This window comes from Myxocyprinus asiaticus, chromosome 6 (genome assembly GCF_019703515.2).
Source record: "Myxocyprinus asiaticus isolate MX2 ecotype Aquarium Trade chromosome 6, UBuf_Myxa_2, whole genome shotgun sequence".
Taxonomy (NCBI): domain Eukaryota; kingdom Metazoa; phylum Chordata; class Actinopteri; order Cypriniformes; family Catostomidae; genus Myxocyprinus; species Myxocyprinus asiaticus.
The window spans coordinates 53687385-53714093 of record NC_059349.1 but is presented as its reverse complement, the minus strand read 5'-3'; the positions used below and the strand labels follow the sequence as shown (position 1 = coordinate 53714093).

At 36.0% G+C, this 26709-nt stretch overlaps 1 protein-coding gene across 2 annotated transcripts in view; it reads left to right on the top strand.

Moving 5' to 3' along the window:
* LOC127443014 (neurocan core protein-like) overlaps positions 1 to 26709 on the top strand; it is a 116946-nt gene that overhangs the window by 81618 nt on the left and 8619 nt on the right. For both annotated transcript variants that reach the window (XM_051701485.1, XM_051701484.1), the window contains 4 exons: positions 1366 to 2109; positions 2246 to 2350; positions 15208 to 15321; positions 25058 to 25216. In XM_051701485.1, the coding sequence (XP_051557445.1) occupies positions 1366 to 2109; positions 2246 to 2350; positions 15208 to 15321; positions 25058 to 25216 (1122 nt within the window). The remainder of the gene's footprint in view (positions 1 to 1365; positions 2110 to 2245; positions 2351 to 15207; positions 15322 to 25057; positions 25217 to 26709) is intronic.

The following is a 26709-nucleotide window of genomic DNA, read 5'->3' as shown; positions in this document are numbered from 1 at the left end:
TACACATTATTTCAAACAGTGATAGCTCATATCATTATTATATATACAATTTTATGATATAATGTTAATTAATATGTAGTATATTTTTATAAAGTTAAATTTAGCTAATAATAATGATGACAAACAAATTATTAAAATATAAATATTCACTTTCACATACTTTTTTCAGATCAGGTTTTGTTCAGTTCTATTGCTTGTTCTGCACCTGATCAGTCTGAATGTAGCCCACTATTTATGAAAGCTTATTTGTGATCTTTTCTTATAGAGAAACTCTTATTATTTAAACTTTGAGCATTTATATCATGTATTAAAGGACTTTATTTTGATGAGAAATTATAATGAGCATTTTGCTCAAACAATTTTTCAGAAAATAAAAAATGTTCTGTAATATTTTGTCATTAAAGTGTTTTTATATCAAATCGAGATTATATCGAATCGTGAACCTCATATCGAATATCAAACCGATTTGTGAGATCACCATATCGTCCCATTCCTACACTTGACATTTTTTTAAGTCATTATTTTCTTCATGGGTGACTGCAGCATTTTAATCTCAATATCTTTAGGTGTTTAAGAGTGTTTCTTGGGCACTTTTAGCATTGTGGATTTCTTCTAGAAAGTAAAGTCTTGTTAAAACTTTTTTCACACTCTCACTAATTGATTTAATTTGTCTATTAACAGTGTCCAACAGTGTGTGTTCATGCATCACAGGAGATTTATGTCATTTTTGTCATGAAAATTCCCACCACAGTATCATTTGCAGCACATCTCAAATACTGTATTGTGTTTAATCAAATTCTGTGCTGGAAATGACATTTTTTTACGCTTTTCAAATAAAATTACCTGTCTTGCCAAGGATAATTTAGCTAACATTGTATGTGTCCTAAATACACACAATTAAATAATATTTACACCCTTTTTGCATAATTTAGCAACAGCTTGATTGGAAATGATGCACAGGAAAAATATTCTGCACACAAGTGATATTTATATATATATATATATATATACATCTATAGGGGCAAAATTGTTTTGTGTGGTGAAAATGATGGCAAAAAATGTGGGACAGTTGACATTTTTGAAACTTTGATAGAAATCATTTTCACACAATAAATATTGAAATGGTTTATGTTTATTTCACTTTATAGTTTTAAACATGTAATGATTTGTGTTTTTATCATGTATTTTCATAGTTTAGTATCGAAAGTATGGGTCTGGGACAAGACTAAAACAGTCAATTCTATATATAAAAGGCATTTGAAAAGTACCAAAAATAAATGATGAAGGTCTGGTAAAAAGTTTCCAATTCAGTTTTATTGTGACATTTATATAACAAAATAAAAACGTTGAAATATGTCTCTGTAGGTTCGATGTCATGGTGGGACCGCTCGTGGCTGTCCAGTCCATCATCAGTCACTGTTAAATTAATTGCCTCCAATCCGCCCGTGAGCTCGACAGCGGCAATTACAATCCCGTCAACCGTCACCAGAGATAAACTGAGTGACAACCGACCCAGTATATCTGAACAGAACATTCCAGTGACAACAGGAGATTGGGTCGAAGTGACAAAAACCCCTGAGCAGAAAGCGAGTACCACTGATGTCAACGTTACAACAAAGAGAAAAGTCGAGGCCGTATCAACTGAGTCCAGACTTGGATTGTCCTTAGCAGAGAACTTCTCTGGAGAGAACCAAGCTCCGGATATGGAGGGTAGCTCTTGGGGCGATACCTACCTGTCATCAGGTCCCACGTCCCAAACGCCGCTCACAGTCGTAACAATGAGTACCAGTTCGTTCACAGAGCACAGCGCTACAACCGCACTTGGCCAAGACGAAGGCGTGGAAGAGGCACGTGGAGAAATTCAGTACAGGCAAAGAAACAAACCCAAGAGACTAAACCAAAGTACAACGGAGGTGACAACAACAGTCGTTGAGAGCACAACAGTATCATCTCCTGCATCTTCTAGCACTGAAAACAGAGGAACAACCACCTCAACATTTGCAGATGAGTCTCAAACATCGAGCTTTGAAACGGCAGTCCCCAGCAGCACAGAGCGAGATCTGACCAGCGCTGAGGTGATCAGGAAAAACAGTTCCAGCGGATCAGAAGGTAAGATGTGGAAGACTTTGCATATGTGTGTGTGTGCCAGCGATTTAATCACACACAGATTGTGATGAATCACAGCCAAAGTGTCCAAACAAATGGCAGTTCTGCCGATGAATATGTGTGTGTTTCTGTCTTGCAGTGAGCGACAGATGCAGCTGTTTGCATGGAGGAACGTGTCTTCCACATGGAGAGGGTTTCCGATGCTTCTGTCCGCTGGGTTATGCTGGAGAGAGCTGTGAAATTGGTGAGAAAAGGGTTAGGGATCATTCACCCAAAATGTAAATTCTGTAATCATCAAAAAAATTTCACTGTACATATTATTGTAATCAGTAAAAACATCAAACTGATCAAATAGTCATGTGTCATATGTTGTTGGAAAGCTCTCAAAGCGTAGAATACAACCAGCCTATTTGTTTAACTCATAGACAAAAATATAGCAAGTAATAGCTAAGTATATGTCTTTGACAGTTATGTTGGTGTTGCTTATATGTCGCGTTTTCACGTATAACTTCACGAAAATAAACAGAACATAAAATATCACATATCATTACTTAGAGGAGGTGATTATCTTTCAAACGAGCCCACACACAAGGTAATCGGTTTCATAGATCATTAGATAATCCACATGAAGCACAATGTTACATATGACCACCAGGAGATGGCGCCAAATACATGACACAGACTCAATGATAACTCAAATGGCACAGAATGAAACTCATTCTGTGAAATCTCATTACTAAAATCATGTCTGCATGCTATGCAAACCTTTAGTCATTGTTGTGTTAACATGTGTAATTAGTTGTTATGTACAATTATTATGTTTTATTTGTTTGGAGAGGCTTTTGGACTAGAGTTCTGCACGGGCCTTTAAAATGAAACCTGAACCCGATCCATACCCGAGACCATGAGGCCCGACCCTACCTGGTCCAAACGATACCATCAGATTTTAAGCCCGAACCCGAAATCACTTATTATCTAATTTCTTCTCCTAGCAAGTACTGTTGCAATAGGCTGTATTTTATGTAAGCATATAGGCAACATACATAACAGTACTGAAACAGTAAACATACACAGTTTTAACAAGGCACAGCAGCACCACTTGGTGCAGAACAATCTAGAATAATATGAAACAATGTAACAGTCCCCTGTATGCAGCCTGAACTTGTTAGAACGTTGAATCTTTGTGACAACTGCGCTGAAAACAATCTAGACGCAGTGCAAAGAATGAAACAGGGTGCAGGTGTCTCATCATGTGTTTTTTAAAATTTGAAGTTCTTTTTAACTTGACATGGTGTTTAAAATGTGCCGCTCCTGTGTGAGATGCTGAAGAAAAAGCAAGACGCGGTGCAATTGTCAAAGACATTCATCCAGCATGTGTTTAAACAATGGGAAAACAGAACAGAACAGACGCACGCAAAAACACGTTCGGTGTGGACGGCCCCTAACTCACGCATGTCTGTGAGTGAGAGCGTGTGCGCGAAACAAGTTTGGTAGGCCCGATTATTTTTTCATTCATACAAACCCGAAACCGACCCGAAGTCCTACTTGGAAAAACTGACCCGAACCCGGCCTGAAACCCCTACATTTTTGGCTAAATTGTTTTTGTGATTTTTTCAGCAGTTTCTTAGGCTGAGAGTCTCAGAATGTATCAATCTATATCTGTATCATTAAAAAATTTTTAAAGTTATAAGCCTTCAATTTTGGTTGTGCCACTGAAACGGAAGCTTCACTTTCTTCTTCTGACAGTTAAATAGTTCGCTACATGGCCCAGTGTGATCGTTAAAGTGCAAATGCTGTGATTTAATTATATAAGTATATAGTCTACATAGTTGTTTTTTAACACATACAATGTGAATGATTCTCAATGTCTGGAGTTTCCAGTGTATGAGCGGTCTGTTTCACACATTAATTTAAAGCTCAAACAGATCGAACGCAGACTAAGATTGCTGCATTTCACGGTTTAATAATCACACTAGGACATATCACAATTTTAATTTGATTAATTGTGCATTTCAGTGTAAAAGTAGTAACAGAGCACACGCTCAAATAAGCGTGTGAGCATTTAAAAGCAGTCGTGTGTCAGTCTGACAGCGCGTTTATATGGGACTGAATTAAGTTGGTGCTTGGTACTACAAACTGCAGAAACACTTATATCGTGACATCTTTTTTATTTTAGTATCAACTTGGTACCAAAGTACCGGTACTTTTGACAACACAACATTCATGGTACTTTTATATGGTACTTTTTGTGGTCACTAAGTGCTTTCATTGTATGGAAAAGAGCAGCGTCAACATTCGTCAAAATATTTCGTTTTGTGTTCCACAGAAAAAAGTAATTCATACAGGTTTGGAATGGCATGAGGGTGAGTAAATGATTATAGAATTACATTTTTGGGGTGAACTGTCCCTTTAAATTCATGATAGGCATTTCTGACTTTACAGAACACACCACAACTGTTGTAATCAGGTCATGCATGCAAGATTGCATTTATTACTCCTGACCGTTTCTGGTGGGTCAAAATGCTCAGTGGGGAATTCAGGTGCCCCGCCATAAAAGCATTTCTGACCAGTCCTATCTTAGCAACTGTTGCCGCATGCTTTTTCTTTGACAAGCGCTTGCTTTTTTCCAATATGAGTCTATGGGAGTAATGTGTGTTTGAGTAGTTTTATGTGGAATTTTATAGAAATTATAAAAAATTAAAAAAAATACTTGTTGCTGGGCCATTTGTAATAGTGACACGAGATACCTAGACAGGATACATGCAGTGTACAATCTCGAGTAGAGCATGCTATGGATTAAACTGTCAACCCTCATTCCCAAATTAACATGTATAACATCAGCAAGGACACCAACATTTGCTCCAAGGTAAATTAAAGCTAATAACTTAAAATAAATTAATTTACACATTGATTCATGTCTTAAAAAAGGCGATAGTAAATAAAGAGTTCACAGCATCATATTGAGTGTGTTATGAGATGTTGATAATCGTTTGCCTCCATTCTAATTCACAGTCTCCAGTTTTCAATCATATTACTGGATAATTTAACAATTTATTTTTCAACAAACATCACATAAATATGCTTTATAATGTCACTCTTCATTCCAGCTCACGTAAGAATATTATAAAATCCGTTTATGAGAATATTTTGCCAAAAAACACGCCATTCACGGCAATCTCCCATTCATTCTTATGGGAAGTTCTGCTAAGCTTGTCAGAGCCATAAATATCTGTTCGTAGATACCTTATAAGCAGCTGTTTCTATGGAGCGTGATATGTTGGTGCGCCGCCATATTGGATAGGTCAAGAGCCGCCCATCAACACATGAATGTAAATTGACAGATACGGTCTGCAAAAGTCTATTGTCTTTTCCAGCCAACTTTCATTTTATGAGATTTTCCTCAAACATTGGGCAGTATTTTAGATGATATAAAAAAAAAAAAGAAATTTCCCCTTAGCAAACTGCAAATAAAATCCTCTACAAACGAATATATCACGGCAAACATACTGAAAATTAGCACCCATTCAGTCACTTCATTACATGATGAACAGTTTCCACACAAAAGCAGTTCTACGCATGGTCAGAGCGAGCAACAGTAACCAAGGGGGACGGAGCTTAGCGAAGGGTCAATTATGTTGGCTTGACAAAGCCAAAATATTGTTATTCCACAAATATGGTTCAGGTTTTTTTTTTGAAAATCCCTAAACCAAGACCAAAATTTCTAACAATAACTCCACCTAGAACTTTCAAGTTTCATCCATACAACTCGGCACAGACCTTCAGACTTTTCAGGAATATTGTGCTATGTTTTTTCCAACTGATCGGACTTAAGGTTTTTGCAAGCAGAGATTATTTAGCAGAGATGGGCCACTTCTATTGAAATGAATAGGAGAAATTGGTGCGCTCAATCAAGGAGCTCTGAGCTCCCAACGGTTAACGAATGTAGAAAGGAAGTCCCGCCTTACATTTAAATGAGCCAATCACCTTTTAGATACAGACATCACCTGTCAATCAACTCTTGAACGTGCATGCGCATTAGCTATACAAGCCGGGAAATTTTAGTTTTTTAGCGTTATCTGAGGTAAAGGTTCATCATTTATGATACCAGTGTTGTCAGGTTTTATTGCTGATTTGAAATATGTTCTTTGATCGTAATTTTGACCAACCGTTTTGGAGATTTCGGCCTTTCCCCATTCAAGTAGATAGGAGCTGCACTGGCATGACTGGAAATATCCTCCCGAGAGCGTTCCGAAGATGACCGACAGTGGACTAAATTGCTAGAAAGACTTTGTTGCAAAGCAGCCAATTGACGGAATGTTCAAGTAGGCCAATGGAATGCTCGTTAATTCAAACTCCAACTTAAAAAATTCAAATGTAAACAAACCCACAAAAGGCCTTTGATCTGCTCTCTCTCTCTCTATCTGATGGTTTATCTATGTACGTGACATTCTGACATTATCTATCTTGCTATCAACCTTTTTCCTGAAAGCGGAAGTGTTCCACGATTTGCGGTTTTCGATTTCCGGTCTCCAGTGTTTTCATCACCGTATATTCTTAGAGGGTAAAGTATTACAGTTGTAGAAACTGTAAAATAAAATAAATTTAAAAAAACGTGTCTCTACACTTCACAGAGTCGTGTATGTGGTTGACATGAAGCGATGGTTCAAGGTTAGTTACGTTGATATCATTAACTACTTCTTTGAGTTGTAATGACAGCCAGTAACGGCACAAGTTGAGCGTGAAATTTATTTTTATTCCAAATAACACTTAAATGGTTGTTGTTCTCCATTTGGATCGCTCGTTTTGCTTAGTTTTACATTTCGTCTGGAGACCAGAAACAAAAAACAGGCAATTAGAATCATTGTGGTGCCGCCCAGTGGTTGCTCAGGAAAACTGTGGATAAATCTGTATAAATATCAGTTTTCACTTGTAGTAGTTTAAACTTTCAGACAAGGCTTTAAGCCGACATCATAGTTTGTATTTCTAAGTTTTCAGTTATGGTTAACTCAAGTATCATCTTTGTCTCATATGTTTTTAAGAATTATTAGTAGAAATATCACAATAACAGAGTCAGTTAATCTCAATGAGAAATCGTTTGGGGAAACAAACGTCTGTTAAATGAATAAATGTCTCATTGTTATTTAACTGCAAACATGAAATTGATATGTGGTTTTGTTAAAAATCATCTTTTTGCCATCTTTAGCAAATCCTGTTAGTGTGGTAGGGTTTTGGCTCCAGCTGCTGGATAGGTAGGGGGTCAGTACTGAGGTCAAAGGTCAAGTACTCCATCATGGGAGACACAGAGGTGGGCGTGGTGGGGTCACAGGGTCAGGGTCAGGTTAACACGTTTATTCTGACCTCTTCGTTTTAACTGTCATGAGTTTTGGGTCAATAACATCAACAGTCTGTCTGATTGTGTCAGCGTATTGTTGATTTTGTTGATACAAAACTTATCCTCCATTCTGACCTAGTTTTTCTTTTTAAGGAGCTACATTTTCTCTCCACCAGTAATGATTTGTTCTCAACACACCTACAGAGATGTTTTCACCTCTGTGAGGAGGATATATTTGCTCTGTACACCATTTGTTTCCGTGACTAAGTTGTCAGTGTGAGTGGAATATGTTAAACAGGGCTTGTGATTTGGAAAACGCTTCAAAAGCTCATGGGATTTATTTTCAAGACATTCAGCGTTGGCAAAACGTCTCCAGTTGAGCAGGTTTGCATAATGTATGAGCCTATTCAAATATTCATGAGGAGATTAAGTAGCTTGTGAGTCTTTCATAAACAGGATATGACATCAGCAGTGTGGTTCTTTAACATTCTAATGCTGATGAATGTGTCAACGTGCCTGAGTAAAAGTTCTAATAGTTCACAATAGTGCCCGCCCACTTTTTCAGCCATCTTGGTTCCGGAAGTATTTTTCTCATTCATTTTTCCCAAAGGAATTTCATAAAATTCTTCATAAAAGATTTCTAAGCCATCAACCAAACCAATAAGCTCCACGGTGAATCACAACATTACAAACTTGAAGTGCCGCACTTAGTTTGCTGCGATTCTCTGATTCTTCACCAGGAATCCTGCTATTAAACATATATATTTTTTTTTTAAATAAAGTTGAAATAATGCAGACTGATGGCTTCAACAGAAGCATACAGTTGTGCTCAAAAGTTTACATACCCTTGGAGAATTGGTAATATATGTACCATTTTTAAAGAAAACATGAGTGAGCAGGCAAAACACATTTCTTTTATTTCTTATGGGATTCATATTCAACTGTAGGTTATAACAGAATGGCACAATCATAAAACAAAACATGACAACAAAGAAAAAAATGAAATGACCCCTGTTCAAAAGTCTGCGTACCCTTAGTTCTTAATACTGTGTATTGCCCCCTTTAGCATCAATGACAGCGTGCAGTCTTTTGTAATAGTTGTCTATGAGGCCCCAAATTCTTGCAGGTGGTATAGCTGCCCATTCGTCTTGGCAAAATGCCTCCAGGTCATGCAAAGTCTTTGGTCGTCTTGCATGAACCGCACGTTTGAGATCTCCCCAGAGTGGCTCGATGATATTAAGGTCAGGAGACTGTGATGGCCACTCCAGAACCTTCACCTTTTTCTGCTGTAACCACTGGAGGGTCAACTTGGCCTTGTGCTTAGGGTCATTGTCGTGCTGGAAAGTCCAAGAGCATCCCATGCGCAGCTTTCATGCAGAAGAATGCAAATTGTCTGTCCATGCTTCACAGTGGGGATGGTATTCTTTTCACAATAATCCTTGTTGACCCCTCTCCAAACATAGCGCTTATGGTTGTGACCATAAAGCTCTATTTTGGTCTCGTCACTCCAAATTACAGTGTGCCAGAAGCTGTGAGGCGTGTCAAGGTGTTGTCGGGCATATTGTAACCGGGCTTTTTTGTGGCATTGGCGCAGTAAAGGCTTCTTTCTGGCAACTAGACCATGCAGCTCATTTTTGTTCAAGTATCGTCGTATTGTGCTCCTTGAAACAACCACACCGTATTTTTCCAGAGCAGCCTGTATTTCTCCTGAGGTTACCTGTGGGATTTTCTTTGTATCCCAAACAATTCTTCTGGCAGTTGTGGCTGAAATCTTTCTTGGTCTACCTGACCTTGGCTTGGTATCAAGAGATCCCCGAATTTTCCACTTCTTAATAAGTGATTGAACAGTACTGACTGGCATTTTCAAGGCTTTGGATATCTTTTTATATCCTTTTCCATCTTTATAAAGTTCCATTACCTTGTTACGCAGGTCTTTTGACAGTTCTTTTCTGCTCCCCATGGCTCAGTATCTAGCCTGCTAACAAACTCATTGACTATTTATACACAGGCACTAATTGCAATTTTAAAAGCCACAGGTGTGGGAAATTAACCTTTAATTGCCATTTAAACCTGTGTGTGTCACCTTGTGTGTCTGTAACAAGGCCAAACATTCAAGGGTATGTAAACTTTTGATCAGGGCCATTTGGGTGATTTCTGTTATCATTATGATTTAAAAAGGAGCCAAACAACTATGTGATAATAAATGGCTTCATATGATCACTATCCTTAAATAAAATACAGTTTTTTTGCATGATCAGTCATATTTTCCAAATCAATGCCAAAATTTCACAATTTCTGCCAGAGTATGCAAGCTTTTGAGCACAACTGTATGCCATCAGTTAACAACCTCGGAGCTCACGGTAGGTCTGTCTTTAAAGGTTTATAAGTTATCGATAAAAATCAATTAGTCTATGGAAAAGATTAATTACATTTTTACTTCCAGAACAAGACTGCTGCACTCTATTTGTTTGAATAGCAAATATGAATCAGTATCTTGAATCCGTTACACAGAAAGTTGCCAAAACTCAGAATACAACCGTCCCATGATGCTCGGTTCTGCTGATTTTAACTTAATGTCTCTATCATGACCAAATGAGGACCAAAGCAGTTGTTAAAACTTTTCTACTTAAGGGATCTTTTGTAGCTCTTTTGATGAAACTTTCTCACCACCATGACAGATGCTGAGCCTCGGAAGATTTTGCTATTTTGGGAAATCTGTATTAGTGTTCTACAAACAGCCTGGAAAGTGTCCAAATCCTCTCTTGAGTAATCCTGCATCCGTGAACACTTCAGCTTTAAAATGCTTAGACATGCCTGTGACAGACAGTAAATGACTCTTAAACACTTTAGATTTCTTTGTGCAGGAATTCACACATCTCTGGTTTACACATTAACCTCCACTTTTAGGAAATGATATATCGCCTTTTTCCAAGCTACACCATTGGGCTGCTACTTAGGGAAACTTGCTACATTCAAGATATCATTCCAAAATGAAAATTCTTTCATCATTTGCTCACTTTTATGTCCAAACACCTGATGACGTCTTTAAGTAGAACACAAAAGGAGATTTTGAAGACTCTTCAAGTTGCTCATTTCCATATAACAAAAATGGACTGTGATTTATGGGTCATTGACAAATACTGAATAGTTTTCAGAGATTATATAAATTAGAAATCTTTTACAAATCTAGTTTAAAACATATGTATCAAGAGTTTGTAGAAATGTAACCTTTGTGCCCATGTTGGTTTCATTGCATTAAATGAAAAAATATTTAATGACTTTAAAAATGTCAAGTGGTGTAACCATTAAATAAGATGTATTATGAATACACTTGAATGCACACTTAACCATTAACTTCAAGTTAAAGCATTTTCTTTATAAATAGCATGAATTTTTGAGTCATTAATATTAAGCAGTTTTTGGTTACTCCATTTGACCTAAACAAAATTTGCCTTTGCATAAAAATGTTTAAATATCTGTTATTTTTTAAAACTTCACACACAGGCATGAGGGTCTAAAGGGGTCCTCTCTGTTTTATGTATTTGTATTTTTTTGTCACATGACAACAGAATGGCTAAATTGCAGGCTGGTTACACCACATGACTTTGATTTGGAGGACAAAAGTTTTACAAATATTAATAATATTTTAAAACAAAATTGTTTCACTTATTTTTTAAGGAATAATAATAATAATAATAATAATAATAATAATTATATATATATATATATATATATATATATATATATATATATATATATATATATATATATATATATATATTATAAAATATATAATGTATTTATTTATTTATTTATGTCTCCGGATGGTTCCACCACATGACTTGGATTTGGAAAACAAAAGTATTTCAAATATTAATTATATTTTAGGAATAATAATAATAATAGTAGTAGTTAATATTAGAGGTGTATTCAAATAATTGTATTTTTAATGTGTTTTTAAATAACTTAATATATCTGGACAAAAAAATGAGCATCACGTCTTTGACCCATATAATGTTTAGCTCTAAAAAGGACAGAAAAAGCACCATAAGTATCATAAACAACATCTGTGCTATATTAAAGTCTTCTGAAGTCATAAAATTGCTTAGTTTGAGGAACAGACTGAAATTTCACTGAAATTTACAAATGATTTTCCCCTTGACCAAAACTCTCATTTGTGCTACTGCAAATTTAAACTTGCAACATCATGAATAGTACAAAATACTTTTATTGTGTAGAAAAGAGAAGAGTAAAAATTCTGCTGAACATCTCCTTTTGGTATTCACAGAAGAAATAAAGTCATACAGGTTTGGAACGACATGAGGGTGAGTAAATGATGACAGAATTTCAATTCTAGTTGAGCTATCCCTTTAACTTGTCAAGTGACTTATTTGAGTCAATTGTGAATTCATCTCTGCTGTTTAAACTGGATCATCCACTTCAGAGGAGACACAAGAGACTCGTCTGCTGTTTTGGGAAGAGAAAATAAATCCCACCTGGAGCTTTCAGATGGTTTTGGTGGTTTACCACATCATACAAGGTCTCATAGGGAACTGTGGTTTGGTAAAATCTTTATTTGACTCACCTGCTGTCATTGATGGATTGTTTGTTTGTTTCTTCGAGAGCATGTGTCATATGATGCCTGTAGGTGTTTGTGTACATGTGTTTAATACAGAAAGAGCCGTTCAGAACCAGGATTATGAGTTTCTCCAGGTTGTAATGGGACCTGACAGTAGTGCTCATGTCTGTTAATATTTTGCCACCCTGGTCACGTACCCTGACAGCCTAATACATTGAGCATGAAATTATGTAAATGTAATGCTGTGTAGCTGTGTATTTTACACTCAGGTGGTTTGGTTTTCAGATGCTGTATGATTGAAGACTTGATCAATATCTCTGTGTTCAGAGAAAGAGACACTTTACTGACCTGCTGTAACACCAGCTCAGGGAGTCAATGTTTACCTTGTGTAAATGTTTTTTACTCTTCAACGTGTATTAACAGAGAGTTTGTGAGTGGAGTGAATGTCTATGCATTGTCATAAACTACAAAAAATGTCACTTTAAAATGTCAGTCATGTATACTTATTGAAGTATATTATGAAATGATGTCCTGGAAGTGTAGGCTATTTCTTGAAAGCTTAAGCTACTGAAAAACATTTTAAAATGTATTTACTTGAAATGCAACACACTAAAGTTGAGATGACAGTTTTTTAAATAGACTAATCTGTGCTTTTTAATACATTTAATGATTAGTAACGTTAATGCATGCTGTGCCAGATTTGCTTCCCTGAAGATAAAGTTTTTATGACAAACTCTCCTTTGGCTGAAGTTCTGTGCTTGTCACATAATATTTAATATGGATAATATGTGAATAGAGACGCCCCTCACATAGCTGTGACCTGTGTTCTTGACCTGTGTTCTTGTTTATTGTTTTTTCAGACTCTTTTGCCATTGACACGCAAGTGCTTTACAGGTCACATACAGAGGATGAGCGACAAACATCTGATGGACTGATGTGTAAAAGCATATCACTATGAAGATAAAGCCAGATTCAGTACCATTTAGTACTGAAGTACCATTGCTTTTAAATATAATGTTAAATGGCAAAAATTACCAATTTTTTCTTCAAAAAGAGGAAATGTGCACGAAACGAGGATGTATGGACATCGTAATTAGGCAGTTCAAGTACACTAAAACATTATTAAAAGGTACTGATTTAAACTGTACTTCCAAAAAAATGCTCTTTTTTTTAAAAGTGTGCTTAACCCTTAGACTCTATGGACCTGCTGCTATATAGAGAAAAATGGTTACGCTTAAAACGTTAAAGTCCCCGTATAAATAAGTCAGGCATATGAGGTGTCATTTGAAAGCTTAGAATCTGAACTTTTCAGGGATACCCATCACTTCTGCATTTATGTTACTTAAATGAACAAAATAAGGCCTGAAATCATTCGCGTTGCAAATTAGCGCCCCCTAGAGGTCATGTGGTAAAAAATATATAATATTATTTATATAAATATAAAAGTCTTTCACATAGCACCTAAATGGACAAGTCATATATCAAATGAAAGCTCCCATTCCCAGAAATCTGACTATATAGTTTATTTTGTTACCCTAATACCACAGTTTGAAATATTTTTTAAAAGAATCACAAAGTGAAATAAGATTTCTGTAAGTCATCAAATACAAACGTCTCATTTTTGCGCCGATAACTACTGCTGTAAGCCCCATGTAGCCAAAACATTTTATCTGCTCTTACTTTCGGCAGTTTTCTATGTTATATATCATTGCAAAGGGGAGGATCACAGCTTTCTATTGACACATAGATTGAGCTTCTAGTCCACTCAGAGGCCGAGATATTCAATGAAATAATGAGGGTGGTGCTTGAACTGAAAATTAGACTGAATGTCTATGGACGAGCACATCTGTGAAGGCTTGAATGCATTAGAGCGCCACCTACATTTCAGTTCTGTTTATTGTGATGGAATGTGAAAGAAAAAAATCTCCCTTTTCTAGTGAAAATGAACTAACTATGAACAATACGTACTTTCTGTATATCCTAACATTTAAGGTTATTTTTTGGTTAGCCAGGACATAACGTTTGTTTTAGGTTGTGCATAATGGTTCCCCTAATGTTCCCTTAACCTGTAAACTCCAGGAACCTTTCTGCAACCAAAGTGCAACATAACATCAATAATAAGTCTAGAAGCCATGCTAAAACATGTTTACATTAAAAGTTCTATACATACATCAACATTAGTTAATGCAATATGAACTAAAACAATGAGCAATAGTATTTTGATAAATTAACAATAATCAAGTTTAATAAATGCTGTTAAAGTATTGTTCACTCTTAGCCTAATGGATTTAACAAAAACAACCTTATTGTAAAGTCAATGTTAAGTCAAAAAGTCCAAATAATTAGCAAAGTAGGCTAAAAGAATTACTGTTATCCCTTTGTTATTTTACTTAATTAAATGATCACATACAGTACAGCTGAAATGTAAGACACTTTAATATTGAAGGAAGTATCATCATGACCGACGGCCTCATCTGACATGTCATCCATCATTATGTGTAATTAAAACATCCTGCAGATGTCAAATATCTATAACGAGTTTACAGTGTAATATAATGTTATACTTCAATAAAGAGAAGCATATTACCTTCACTACTGTAATTACGCCTGAGAATTACACTGGGAAATGTTTAATTCAGTGTTGAGTATTGGCAGTTAATATTAAGCATTTAATTCAAATGGATTTCAGGGCTCGAGCTCCAGTGAAATATTAATATGCGTTTTGTTTTACATCATACATTTTTCATCTCATTTGGGTTTCAAGTTTGTGCATTTCCCATTAACAGTTTGTAACTGATGCATTGTCTCTGAATTTGTAAAGCGTCATATTAATGTGAAGTCTGAACATTGTTATGGAAGCATTGGGATGTAAAGAAATACATTTTAATTCGATTAAAAGATGAAGCTTCTCGGATGTTTCCCAAGATACCAAAGTCTGCAATCAAACATCTCTCAAACATTTCTCATCAAATAGCTATGCTATCTATATTGATTTATATAGCTCTATACTCTTAATGTATATCAACAATTGACTCATTTGTGCTTATTTTAATTATTAGGAAGGAACTTGCTTGAATGAAACACAACTGAGAACTACGAAAAAGAACTTCCTCTGGGAAGATAACAAACAACACATGTGAATGAGTGATTATTTTTCCATTTAATTCAAACATGTTTGTTATTGTTGCAGATGTTGACGACTGTCAGTCGAACCCGTGTGAGAACGGAGGCACCTGCATTGATAAAGAAGACTCGTTCGTGTGTCTGTGTTTGCCCAGCTACAGTGGAGACAGATGTGAGAGAGGTGAGACGAACATTGTGTTTCAGAAAACATTCCCAGACATCCCACATCTGATGCTTTCCTGCTACCTGACTCATACACTTCTTGAATTCAAGAGAGGTTTAAAATCGAAGCCATTCCCTGTTGGACACTCCAACTTAGACCAGCTTAAAGGTGATTTAAAGGGATAGTTCACCCAAAAATGCATCACGTTGTACAAAACCTGTATGCCTTTATGTCTTCCGTGGAACACAAATGGTGGTTTGGTAGGCATGCGCAGATCAATCCTAAAATATCAAAACTTGTATCGAGAGCATCGATCCTCACATAAAAATTAAGATACTAAAAGTTTTTACTAAACTAGTGGTTTTATGATTTTTTTTAGCACAAAAACTATTGCGTTTCATGAGATTCAATGTGAAATAGAATTTTTTTTTTTTACGTTTCTATTTCTGCTCAATGCACAAAAATGCTATAAGACGCAAGTAGCTTGTTTGCTATAAATTTATTTGAAAATTGAAAATCTTCTGTTATTGTTAATAAGTAGAGCTGTCAAAGTTGACACGTTAACCCATGTAATTAATTTAAAAAGTTTAAAGCATTAATTTTTCTTAATCGCAACTAACGCATTTACCGTTAATAAAGCATTAACCAGCGGAACCAGAAAAACACAACAAAAAGGACCTCTCAACGCTATTTGTTGTTGAAAACAAGCCCAGATGGGACTTGTGATAGAAACAAGTACTTTGCAGCCTCTGTAAAGTGCAGTTTAATTACTACAGAAGCACGTCAAGTCTTAACTTTCATGAAAATGCAGAACCTAAACGTTTGACGGCTCCTGTTTCACTCTCTGTTCAAGCTGACGAGCCAGACAATCTATGACGTGTAAGTTTCACATGTTTATGGCACCATCTAGTGGTTATTTGTGAAAAAAAGTGGTTTCAGTGTTTATACCGATCTATTTAAAATGGTGGCGAACTTGTGCGAAAAGTGTTATGTTGCGATAAATAACAGCTTATTTTAATAAAGTAAAAGTGACAGTAATGATTATATTGTAACTGATATTTTAAAATGAGTATGTGCTGAATATAAGCCGCTTGTGCTTGGTTAAAATGTTGTATATTATTTTATTGAAAATCCCCCTTTGAAATCCATGTATTAAATATGATACAACAGACTTTTGAGGAATATCTCTCGATCTCCATTACATTACATTCATGCCCACCACAAAAAACATCACAGAGCTTTGACAATTCTGACATATACTTTTTATAAGATATGTTTGAAGTGCGAACTAATATTTCTGTGTATTGTCATATATGCAGCCTGCTCTGTCATTATAAAGATCTCATTATTTTACATTACAAGCTATTATGATGTCATCTTACCATAAGTTCCTGAGATCCAGCGATAAAAGTTTTACAATTTCCCTTTTTTAAATGTCAATATAGTGTTTAGTGCATAAAATACATATGAAAAAAAATAGTTTATGGAAAAAAGAATATTTTATTCATATTGTATTTAATGTGCTGAACTGAACTGTTATACATTTCAGTCCATATTTATATTTATAGATGCTACATGTAAATCCAAGATGACACTAAGACAAGAGTTACTGAGTTACTCACTTTAACATTCGTGTAATGGCAAATGTTCTTGGCCGATGCGGGTTCATTCATGCAGGGCTAATGACACGCAGTGACACAGAGGAGTCGAGGAGACACTTACTCTGTTACAAGCATTTTTTTTTTGCCGCTGTCAAACATGGAGGAAAGCGATGGGAATATTTGAAATTCACGGTTTATGCAGAAAATTTGTGAAATTATATATAATTGCAAGCTACAGCAAATAATGCAGAGACTGGTTGAATTTACAAGATTGCAAAATCCTGGAGTGACTGATTAAGGTGATTAAAAACGATAACATTATGACGATGACGTGTTTTGGGTTTTTATTAATGTGTGCAATGGCTTAATGTGCCAAACGAAATGTCAGACCTTGGCACACATTTCTTTGAACAGTGCCCTTGACATTTGTTTAAAACGTTAAAGTCCCCGTATACATAAGTCAGGCATATGAGGTGTCATTTGAAAGGTTAGAATCTGAGCTTTTCAGAGATACCCATCACTTCTGCATTTATGTTACTTAAAATAACAAAATAAGGTCTGAAATCATTCACATCGCAAATTATCGCCCCCTAGAGGCCATGTGGTAAAAATATATTTTTTATATAATATATTAAAATATTTTACATAGCACCTAAATGGACAAGTCATATATCAAATGAAAGCTCTCATTCTCAGGAATGTGACTGTATAGTTTATTTTATTGCCATAATACCACTGTTTGAAAGATTTTTAAAATAATCACAAAGTGAAATATGAATTCTGTAAGTCATCAAATACAAACGTCTCATTTTTGCGCCGATCACTGCTCCCAAATAGCCAAAACATTTATATCTGCTCTTACCTTAGGCTCTTTTCTAAAAAATGAGCCATTTTTTACTTGTCTGTGAGTTTGCTTGGCTGAATAATCCAATGTTATATCTTAGATGTCCAGAACAAAATATGCCATCCAGGAGGAAAAGCATGCAAAACAAATCATCAGAAAAATATGTTTTTCAACTATTGATGACTGATGTTATAAATCATCAAATGGGAGGATCTCAGCTTTCTACGAACACCTAAATTGTGCTTCTAGTCCACTCAGAGGCCGAGATATTCAATGAAATAATGAGGGTGGTGCTTGAACTGAAAATTAGACTGAATGTCTATGGACGAGCACATCTGTGAGGGCTAAAATGCGTTACAGCGCCACCTACATTTCATATCTGTATATTGTGATGGAATGTGATAGAGAATTTTTATTTATTTTTTTCTAGTGCTTACTGCCATCTAGTGGAATAAAATAAGACTTTTCAAAGTGAAGTAGAGTGAACAGAACCAGAATTACATGTTTACAAAGTTAGGACAAAAAAAATAAAAATTCTGTTAATCATAAGATTATAAACACATACAATATTATTTATGAATAATTGGAGTCTTTTTTATTTTATTTGGGCAGTTCTCTGAAAAATTAGACCAATTGTATGTGTGAATGGATAGCTTTTAAATTTGAGTGTGAAAAATTGAGGACGGCAGCCCAAAAATGCACCAGAGTTTAAGGGGTTAATAAAACGAGGTACAATTGCTGCATTCCTGCAAATAAAACTCTCCCTGAAGCAAAGCGGGCTCCCTCAAGATAATGTGCATGAGGTAGTGGATGGAAACGTATTTGCTTTAGTCTAATTTTTAGAAATGCACTTTAAAAAATGCTAAACATTTTGATGGAAACCCAGCTAATGAAAGTGTATGATGACTGAGGCTAACTTACTTACTTTGAGTTTCACATAAGAGTCAAATGGGTTTGGAGCGACATGAGGATGAGTCAATTATGACAGAATTTTCATTTTAGAGGTAAATTATCCCTTTAAACATTTTAAATATCACATGAAATGTCCCTGGTTTGAGGGTTTTCATAAGGTTTTGGGCACTTGTCAGCTGTCTGTTGTTATCACAGTTGCAAACATAGCTGTAAACAAAACAATGAGTATCTTTAACATATCTGATGCTCCAAACCTCAAAAACTTTGGCAAATCCAGTGACAAGTTCTTCTTCAATTGAAAGAAGGTGAGAGTTTCATTGTTTGTCAAAATCTTAAATGTTTGGCTTGTGGTGAAACTTTTCTCTCAGTGGTTTTGCACACTCATAACCGTCCGCTCTGGCATCGTCTGTGTCTGATGGCGACAGTGACACTAACGATGATGTATTACTGTTAAATAATGCAGTCGGCTAATGGAACAAAACTACACATTAAAGCATGATGTCATAGCTCTCAGAGTCCATCAAACGTTGTATTGCTCTTTGAGTTTGTGTAATTGGAAGATGCTCTTTCATAATATGAATGATGGTGCTGTAGAGATTTGTATGATATGAGGACGTGCTTTTGTGGCTGACATACATTCATAAAATCATCTCATTCATTTCACAGTACATTAGATGTGTGTTTACATTTAATTTGCAACAGTGAGAGCCCACTATTCAGCGGTCTTGCTTTCAGAAGCATTTTTACCTTCATTTTCTCCATAGGGAATTCAGAATTTATTTATTTATTTTTAGTGAAGCGTTCTAAGCCTTGAATCAAACAAACCAGCTCTGAACTGATTCACAACACTGATGGAAAGTACATTTTTTTATTTTTTCTCCCAATATGGAATGCCCAATTCCCATTACTTAGTAGGTCCTTGTAGTGGCACGGTTACTCACCTCAATCCGGTTGGCGGAGTACAAGTCTCAGTTGCCTCCGCTTCTGAGACCGTCAATCCGTGCATCTTATCACGTGGCTCGTTGTGCATGACACCGCGGAGACTCACAGCATGTGGAGGCTCATGCTACTCTCCATAATCCACGCACAACTTACCACACGCCCCATTGAGAGCGAGAACCACTAATCGCGACCACGAGGAGGTTACCCCATGTGACTCTACCCTCCCTAGCAACCGGGCCAATTTGGTTGCTTAGGAGACCTGGCTGGAGTCAATCAGCACGCCCTGGATTCGAACTCGTGACTCCAGGGGTGACAGTCAGTGTCAATACTCGCTGAGATACCCAGGCCCCCCATGGAAATTACATTTGTAACCTTTTTTAAATTAAATGACAGACTCTTTTCTATCGCTGGGGCTACTTTCATAGCTAACATTTAATGTATCGTAAATACACACAATTAAATAATATTTTCATACTTTTTGCATAATTTCAGCTTGATTTATAAAATGACGCCCAATAAAAATTTATTTTCTTTAATTTTTTTTTTTCTGTATATATTTTCTTTGTTTTTTCTCATATTTCATCTCAAGCATGCTCTTTACTTACACTTTTGTCCACTTGGTTAACAAGTACACTCATTTTTGGAAAAACTTTATTAGGGGCAAAATTGTTTGGTGTAGTGAAAATGACGCCACAACTGTGGGATAGTCGTAATTTATAAACATAAATTGTAGGAAATAATTTTTGCACAATACAGTAAATATTGAAATGATCATACAGTATATGATATATGATATTTAATAAATCATAGTTTAAAATGTAATAAAACATGTAATAATTTTTTTTATGGAATTTCATTTTAATATTTAACTAATTTCATGTTAACCTTCTGAGACCCGATCATGACTGCTGTGTGCATTTTCCATTTCCCTTTTTGATTTGTAACTAGTAGCATCTAATAAACAAGCAAAAAAAAAAGACCAAATAGTTTTCCTAAAAAATTATGTCCACATATGTGGACAGTAGGGATGTGCCTGAAGCCGAATACCTTATTCGGAAAGGCACAAATAATGACTTCAAAACGAATACCGTATTTATCCGAATAATTGAAACAATATTCGTTTGACTGATTATCCAAGAAGCACAAGGATAAAGCAACATTTTTAATAAACATATCCAAAATTACAAAGAAATTATGACTCTGTGAAGTCAATATTAGTAGCCTACTAAAGTGTAAAACTTAGGAATGAAAATGCGCACGGTGTGTTTCAGATCGGATGTGCACGGTCTCGACTCAGTTTGCGGTGTCCGTTAATTGTGCGCGTCTGGAGCTTGTCAAGTGTAACATTAACTAAGACACTACATCATATAGGCTACATTTTCCACTCCTTAAAATGTTTATATTAATGTATCACACAATTCACACGTAATATTTATGGGTTAAATTCCTGACCTGAAGTGATGATTTCACAGCGGAGCTCATCCATTCACCTCTAAAAGTTGACCACATTTATTTTCACATCACCGATTAAGGTAAATATCTGGTTAAGACTTTATTCCAAAAAAGTTTAAATGCTCCATAAAGTGTACATCTATTCAGAATATTCCTGCTCATGTGATAACAAAGAAACTGAAACATGTGCAATCTTTTTTCTCCTCTCTTTAAACTGTACTAAATTTGAAAATTTTAACGTAACATTATTATTAAGATTCCTCCGGTTGGAGGAAACCTATTGTTTTTGTTAGTATTCTTCTTCTTATTATTATTATTCCTGTAGCTCTAAATTGCCCAATAACGCAAGATGTTCTTGGTAAAAAGTTTTGAAATTTGGCACATTGATACTACAGGACACGAGTAACTACCACACCAAAAATGGCCCACGTCAGCCTATAGGTGGCGCTACAGGCCACACCCCAATTTGTCCATTTTCAAAGTGATGCCATTTCCACCTCATAAGTCCAAAACTTCTGAAACCTGGTATATATGCCTCATTTCTCATGAGGAACAAAAAAGCCTCTAGAACCCATAAAGTCCGCCATGATGGATTTTCCTGGACCATACAAATTTGTCCAAAACAACAAAAATCTACTTCTCCTGAACCATAGCTCCAATTGACTTGAAACTCGGTATGTATGTGTAGGATACATGTCTTTCAATGTAGTATTTAGCAAAAATGAATGCAATACAAAATGGCTGAAAGGTGCGCATTTATTTAAATGTCCACATTGTCTCAATATCCATATGGATGGATACAGATAATTTTGTAATAGTAACAGATACAGATACAAATACAGATAATGGCTGTGCTGCACACCCCTAGTGGACAGCGGGACTAAGTTGTGAAATTTTAAATAATACCAAGCTATAGAAAGATTTTTTTTTTCATCAAATTGTTTATTATGTTTCCAGGAGTGTTGGTTATTCATGTTTTTAGACGTTACAGACATTACATCAGAAATTAGCATAATTAATTCTGATACAAAGTAATGTCCAGCATCATCCAATCACTGTCAAACATGTTAAAATAAAATGATACATTATAAATTCTGAATCTATGTACTGATTATCATTGTCACATGTCTGTCAAACATGTTGAGTGATCCAAACATCATCTGCAGATGAATGAATGCACTTAACTGCGTAGAGAGCTATAGGATGCTCCCTTGGACCCTATTTAGTGAATGACTTAACCTCCAGTGTGCTGTCTGTCTGCACTGGTCTCAGAACAGTTTGAAATGCACCTTATTTTCATCCTAACTCCATATAAAGCCTCTGAAAGCAACATTTTTCAGTTTTTGAATGAATACATTTATTCTCAATGTGATAATTCTCAGTAAATATAGGAATGCATTTACTAATGTTAATGAATAGAACCGTATTGTACAGTGATGACAAAATAAAATATACAAAATGTATATTAAAATTAAGTGAAATGATCCACAGATGTGTTAGAGTTGAAAGTTATTCAAAATAACTAACATTTCATCTTTTGAGGGAATAATGTCCCAAAATCCACGTATGTGGACATCATGTTTATCAGCGTGCTGTCGCACGAAAAAATTAATGAATTGTTTAAAGTGGCATATCAAACGAATTAGAGACTCTCCTATTTACACCCAATCAGGTTTCAATGAAAAATTTTAAAGAGATTTCTTATCAGAGGCACTTTTGTTGGCTCTGTGACCGTAGAAGTGCTTCACGGAAATCAGTGTCATGTTGTTGTGTCACGTGATTCGGTGCACCAGAAGTTTAACACTTAAATGACAGTCTACAGTCTTGTGAACAGTATTCATTCAGTTAAAAGTAATTTTAATTATGCATTACGTATAGCGAAGCCAAAATACAATGTCCACGCATGTGGACGCAGGGTGGATAAAGGTTAATAGTTTAATATTGAAAGTCTGGGTCGGGGGGACAAGACTAAAACATTCAAATCTCTACATAAAAATGACGGCCTGGTAAAAAGTTTCCAATTCAGTTTTAAGGAAACCTTCATGCATGTTCATTTGGATGAAAATTGAAACTGAAGTTGAAGAAAGGCTTTATATGAATACATATATTAGACGTGGAATGGTCTTTATGCACCATATTTAAATATACATAAATGCACATGACATTTGAGAGCTACGGTAAAGAACTCCTAAAACACATTTCTTTGGAATACTTGATTCTGATTGGTCAATCAAAGCATTCTGAAGACAACTCCCCAGGCAAGTGGTTTCCTACATACAGTGCATTCAGGAAGTATTCGGACCCCTTCATTTTTTTCACATTTTGTTATGTTGCAGCCTTGTGCTAAAATTTATTTTTTCACATCAATCTACACTCCATAACCCATAATGACAAAGCAAAAACAGATTTTTTATTACTTTGCAAATTTATTAAAAAGAAAAAACATATCACATTGACATAAGTATTCAGACCCTTTGCTATGACTCTTGAAATTTAGCTCAGGTGCATCCCATTTCTCTGGATCATCTTTGAGATGTTTCTAAACTTTGATTGGAGTCCTCCTACGGCAAATTCAATTGATCAGACATGATTTGGAAAAGCACACACCTGTCTATATAAGATCTTACAGCTGAAAATGCATATCAGAGCAAAAACCAAGCCATGAGGTCAAAGGAACTGCCTGCAGAGATCACAGACAGGATTGTGTTGAGGCACAGATCTGGGGAAAGCTACAAAAATGTTTTGGCTACATTGAAGTTTCTCAAGAGCACAGCCGCCTCCATAATTCTTAAATGGAAGAAGTTTGGAACAACCAGGATTCTTCCTAGAGCTGGCCGCCTGGCCGAACTGAGCAATCGGGGGAGAAGGGTCTTGGTGAGAGAAGTGACCAAGAACCCGATGGTCACTCTGATTGAGCTCCAGAGATCATGTGTGGAGATGGGAGAAACTTGCAGAAGGACAACCATCACTGCAACACTCCACCGATCTGGGCTTTATGGCAGAGTGGCCAGACGGAAGCCTCTCCTCAGTGCCAGACACATAAAAAAAGCACCTAAAGGACTCTCAGACTGTGAGAAACAAGATTCTCTGGTCTGATGAAATGAAGATTGAACTGTTTGGTCTCAATTCCAAGCGTCATATCTGGAGGAAACCAGGCACCGCTCATCACCTGTGCAATACCATCCCAACGGTGAATCATGGTGGTGGCAGCATCATGCTGTGGGGGTGTTTTTCAGTGGAAGGGACTGGGGGACTGGTCAGGGTTGAAGGAAAGATGAACGCCGCAAAATACAGATATCCTTCATGAAACCTGGTCCAGAGCGCTCAGGACCTCAGACTGGGCTGAAGGTTCACCTTCTAACAGGACAATGACCCTAAACACACAGCCAAGACAACACAAGAGTGGCTTAGGGACAACTCTGTGAATGTCCTTGAGTGGCCCAGCCAGAGCCCAGACTTGAACCCAATCAAACATCTCTGGAGAGACCTGAAAAAGTGACTGTCCACCGATGGTCCCCATCCAACCTGACAGAGCTTGAGAGGATCTGAAGAGAAGAATGGCAGAAAAATGAAAAATGAGACCCCTTCAGGAAATATGAAGGGGTCTGAATACTTTCTGAATGTACTGTAAACAGTATGTGCTAGTTTCATGTCATCTTATCACTCTATGCTCTCTTTTCACATAATAAAATAAATTGGACTCAAATCAATAAGTCCATTTACTAATTTATTTGGTAAGTTGCCATATCATGGGCAGGATAATTTACAGTCTGCCGGTCATTATCACAAAATAAATACCCACTTTAGTGTGATACAAAACCCCTCCTCATCACATCAGTATTTATTTTGTGTCTTTACATAATTATTTACTTATTCAAATTGACTTTCTTCTGCTATTCTTAGCAGACTATTCTTAATTTGTTTATATTTCAATGAACAAGATACTAAAATGTTACTTCTCTCAAATATGGTGATACAATGGTCTGTCTTTTTCTTACTGTAGACACAGAGGGTTGTGAACACGGTTGGAAGAAGTTTCACGGTCACTGCTACAGACTGTTTCCACGGCGACATACCTGGGAGGATGCCGAGAAGGACTGCAGGGAGCACAGCAGTCACCTGACCAGCATCACTTCATCCATGGAGCAGGACTTCCTCAACGGTCTGTCACAAACTGCTGTAGTGTGCTGCTTATGAAATAGGCATTGTGAAAATGATTCAAATACCTCTCAGTTGCCACAAAAACAATTATATTTGAATTTTAAAGACATTATAATTTCAGTTATTTCTGCTGATGCACTGAACATTGGGACACTGATGACAAGATTATTATGAGGTCAAGCATTAAAGGAATATATTCTGGGTTCAATACAAGTTAAGCTCAATCGGCAGCATTTGTGGCATAATGTAGATTACCACAAAAAATAATTTCGATTCATTTTTCTATAAAAAGAAAAGCAAAAATCTGGGTTACAGTGAGACACTTACAATGGAAGTCAATGGGGACAATCTGTAAACTTTCAAATACTCACTATTTCAAAAGTATAGCCACAAGACATAAACAGTGCGTGTGTTAACATGATTTTAGTGTGATAAAATCTGTGTAAAGTAACATCCAATTTAAAACTTTGTTGCCATGAAGACTATAAAACGACCTTAAAACGACAATTTCAACAACATTACAGCTCAAATAATACACAATTTTTAACGGAAGAATGAATGTTAGTGCTTTTATAAAATGATAAGTTTCACATTTCTGCGGTGCTATATCACAAAAAAGTTTACGCTTAAAACATTAAAGTCCCCGTATACATAAATCAGGCATATGAGGTGTCATTTGAAAGCTTAGAATCTGAACTTGTCAGAGATAACCATCACTTCTGCATTTATGTTAATTAAAATAACAAAATAAGGCTTCAAAACATTCACGTTGAAAATTAGCGCCCCCTAGAGGTAATGGGTTAGAAATATTAATATGAAAATAGTCCTTCATATAGCACATAAATGGACAAGTCACATATCCAGTGAAAGCTCTCATTATCAGGAATGTGACTGTACAGTTAGTTTTATTGCTCTAATACCACAGTTCAAAAGATTTTCAAAAGAATCACAAAGTGAAATATGATTTCTGTCATCAAATACAAACGTCTATTTTATTCTCTGATAACTGCTCCTGTAAGCCCCCTTTGCTTTTACCTTTGGCAGTTTTCTAAAAAATTAGCCATTGTTTACTTGTCTGTGAGTTTGCTTGTGTGATTAATCCAATGTTATATCTTAGATGTCCAGAACAAAATATGCCATCCAGCAGGAAAAGCATGCTAAACAAATCATCAGAAAAATATTTTTTTCAACTATTGATGATATAATGTTATAGATTATCAAAGGGGAGGATTTCAGCTTTCTACGAACACCTAAATTGAGCTTCTAGTCCACTCAGAGGACAAGATATTTAATGAAATAACAAGGGTGGTGCTTGAACTGAAAATTAGACTGAATGTCTATGGACGAGCACATCTGTGAGGGCTAAAATGCGTTAGAGCGCCACCTACATTTCAGATCTGTATATTGTGATGGAATGTGATAGAGAATTTTTTTTTCTAGTGCTTTCTGCCATCTAGTGGAATGAAATGAGACTTTTCAAAGTGAGGTAGAGTG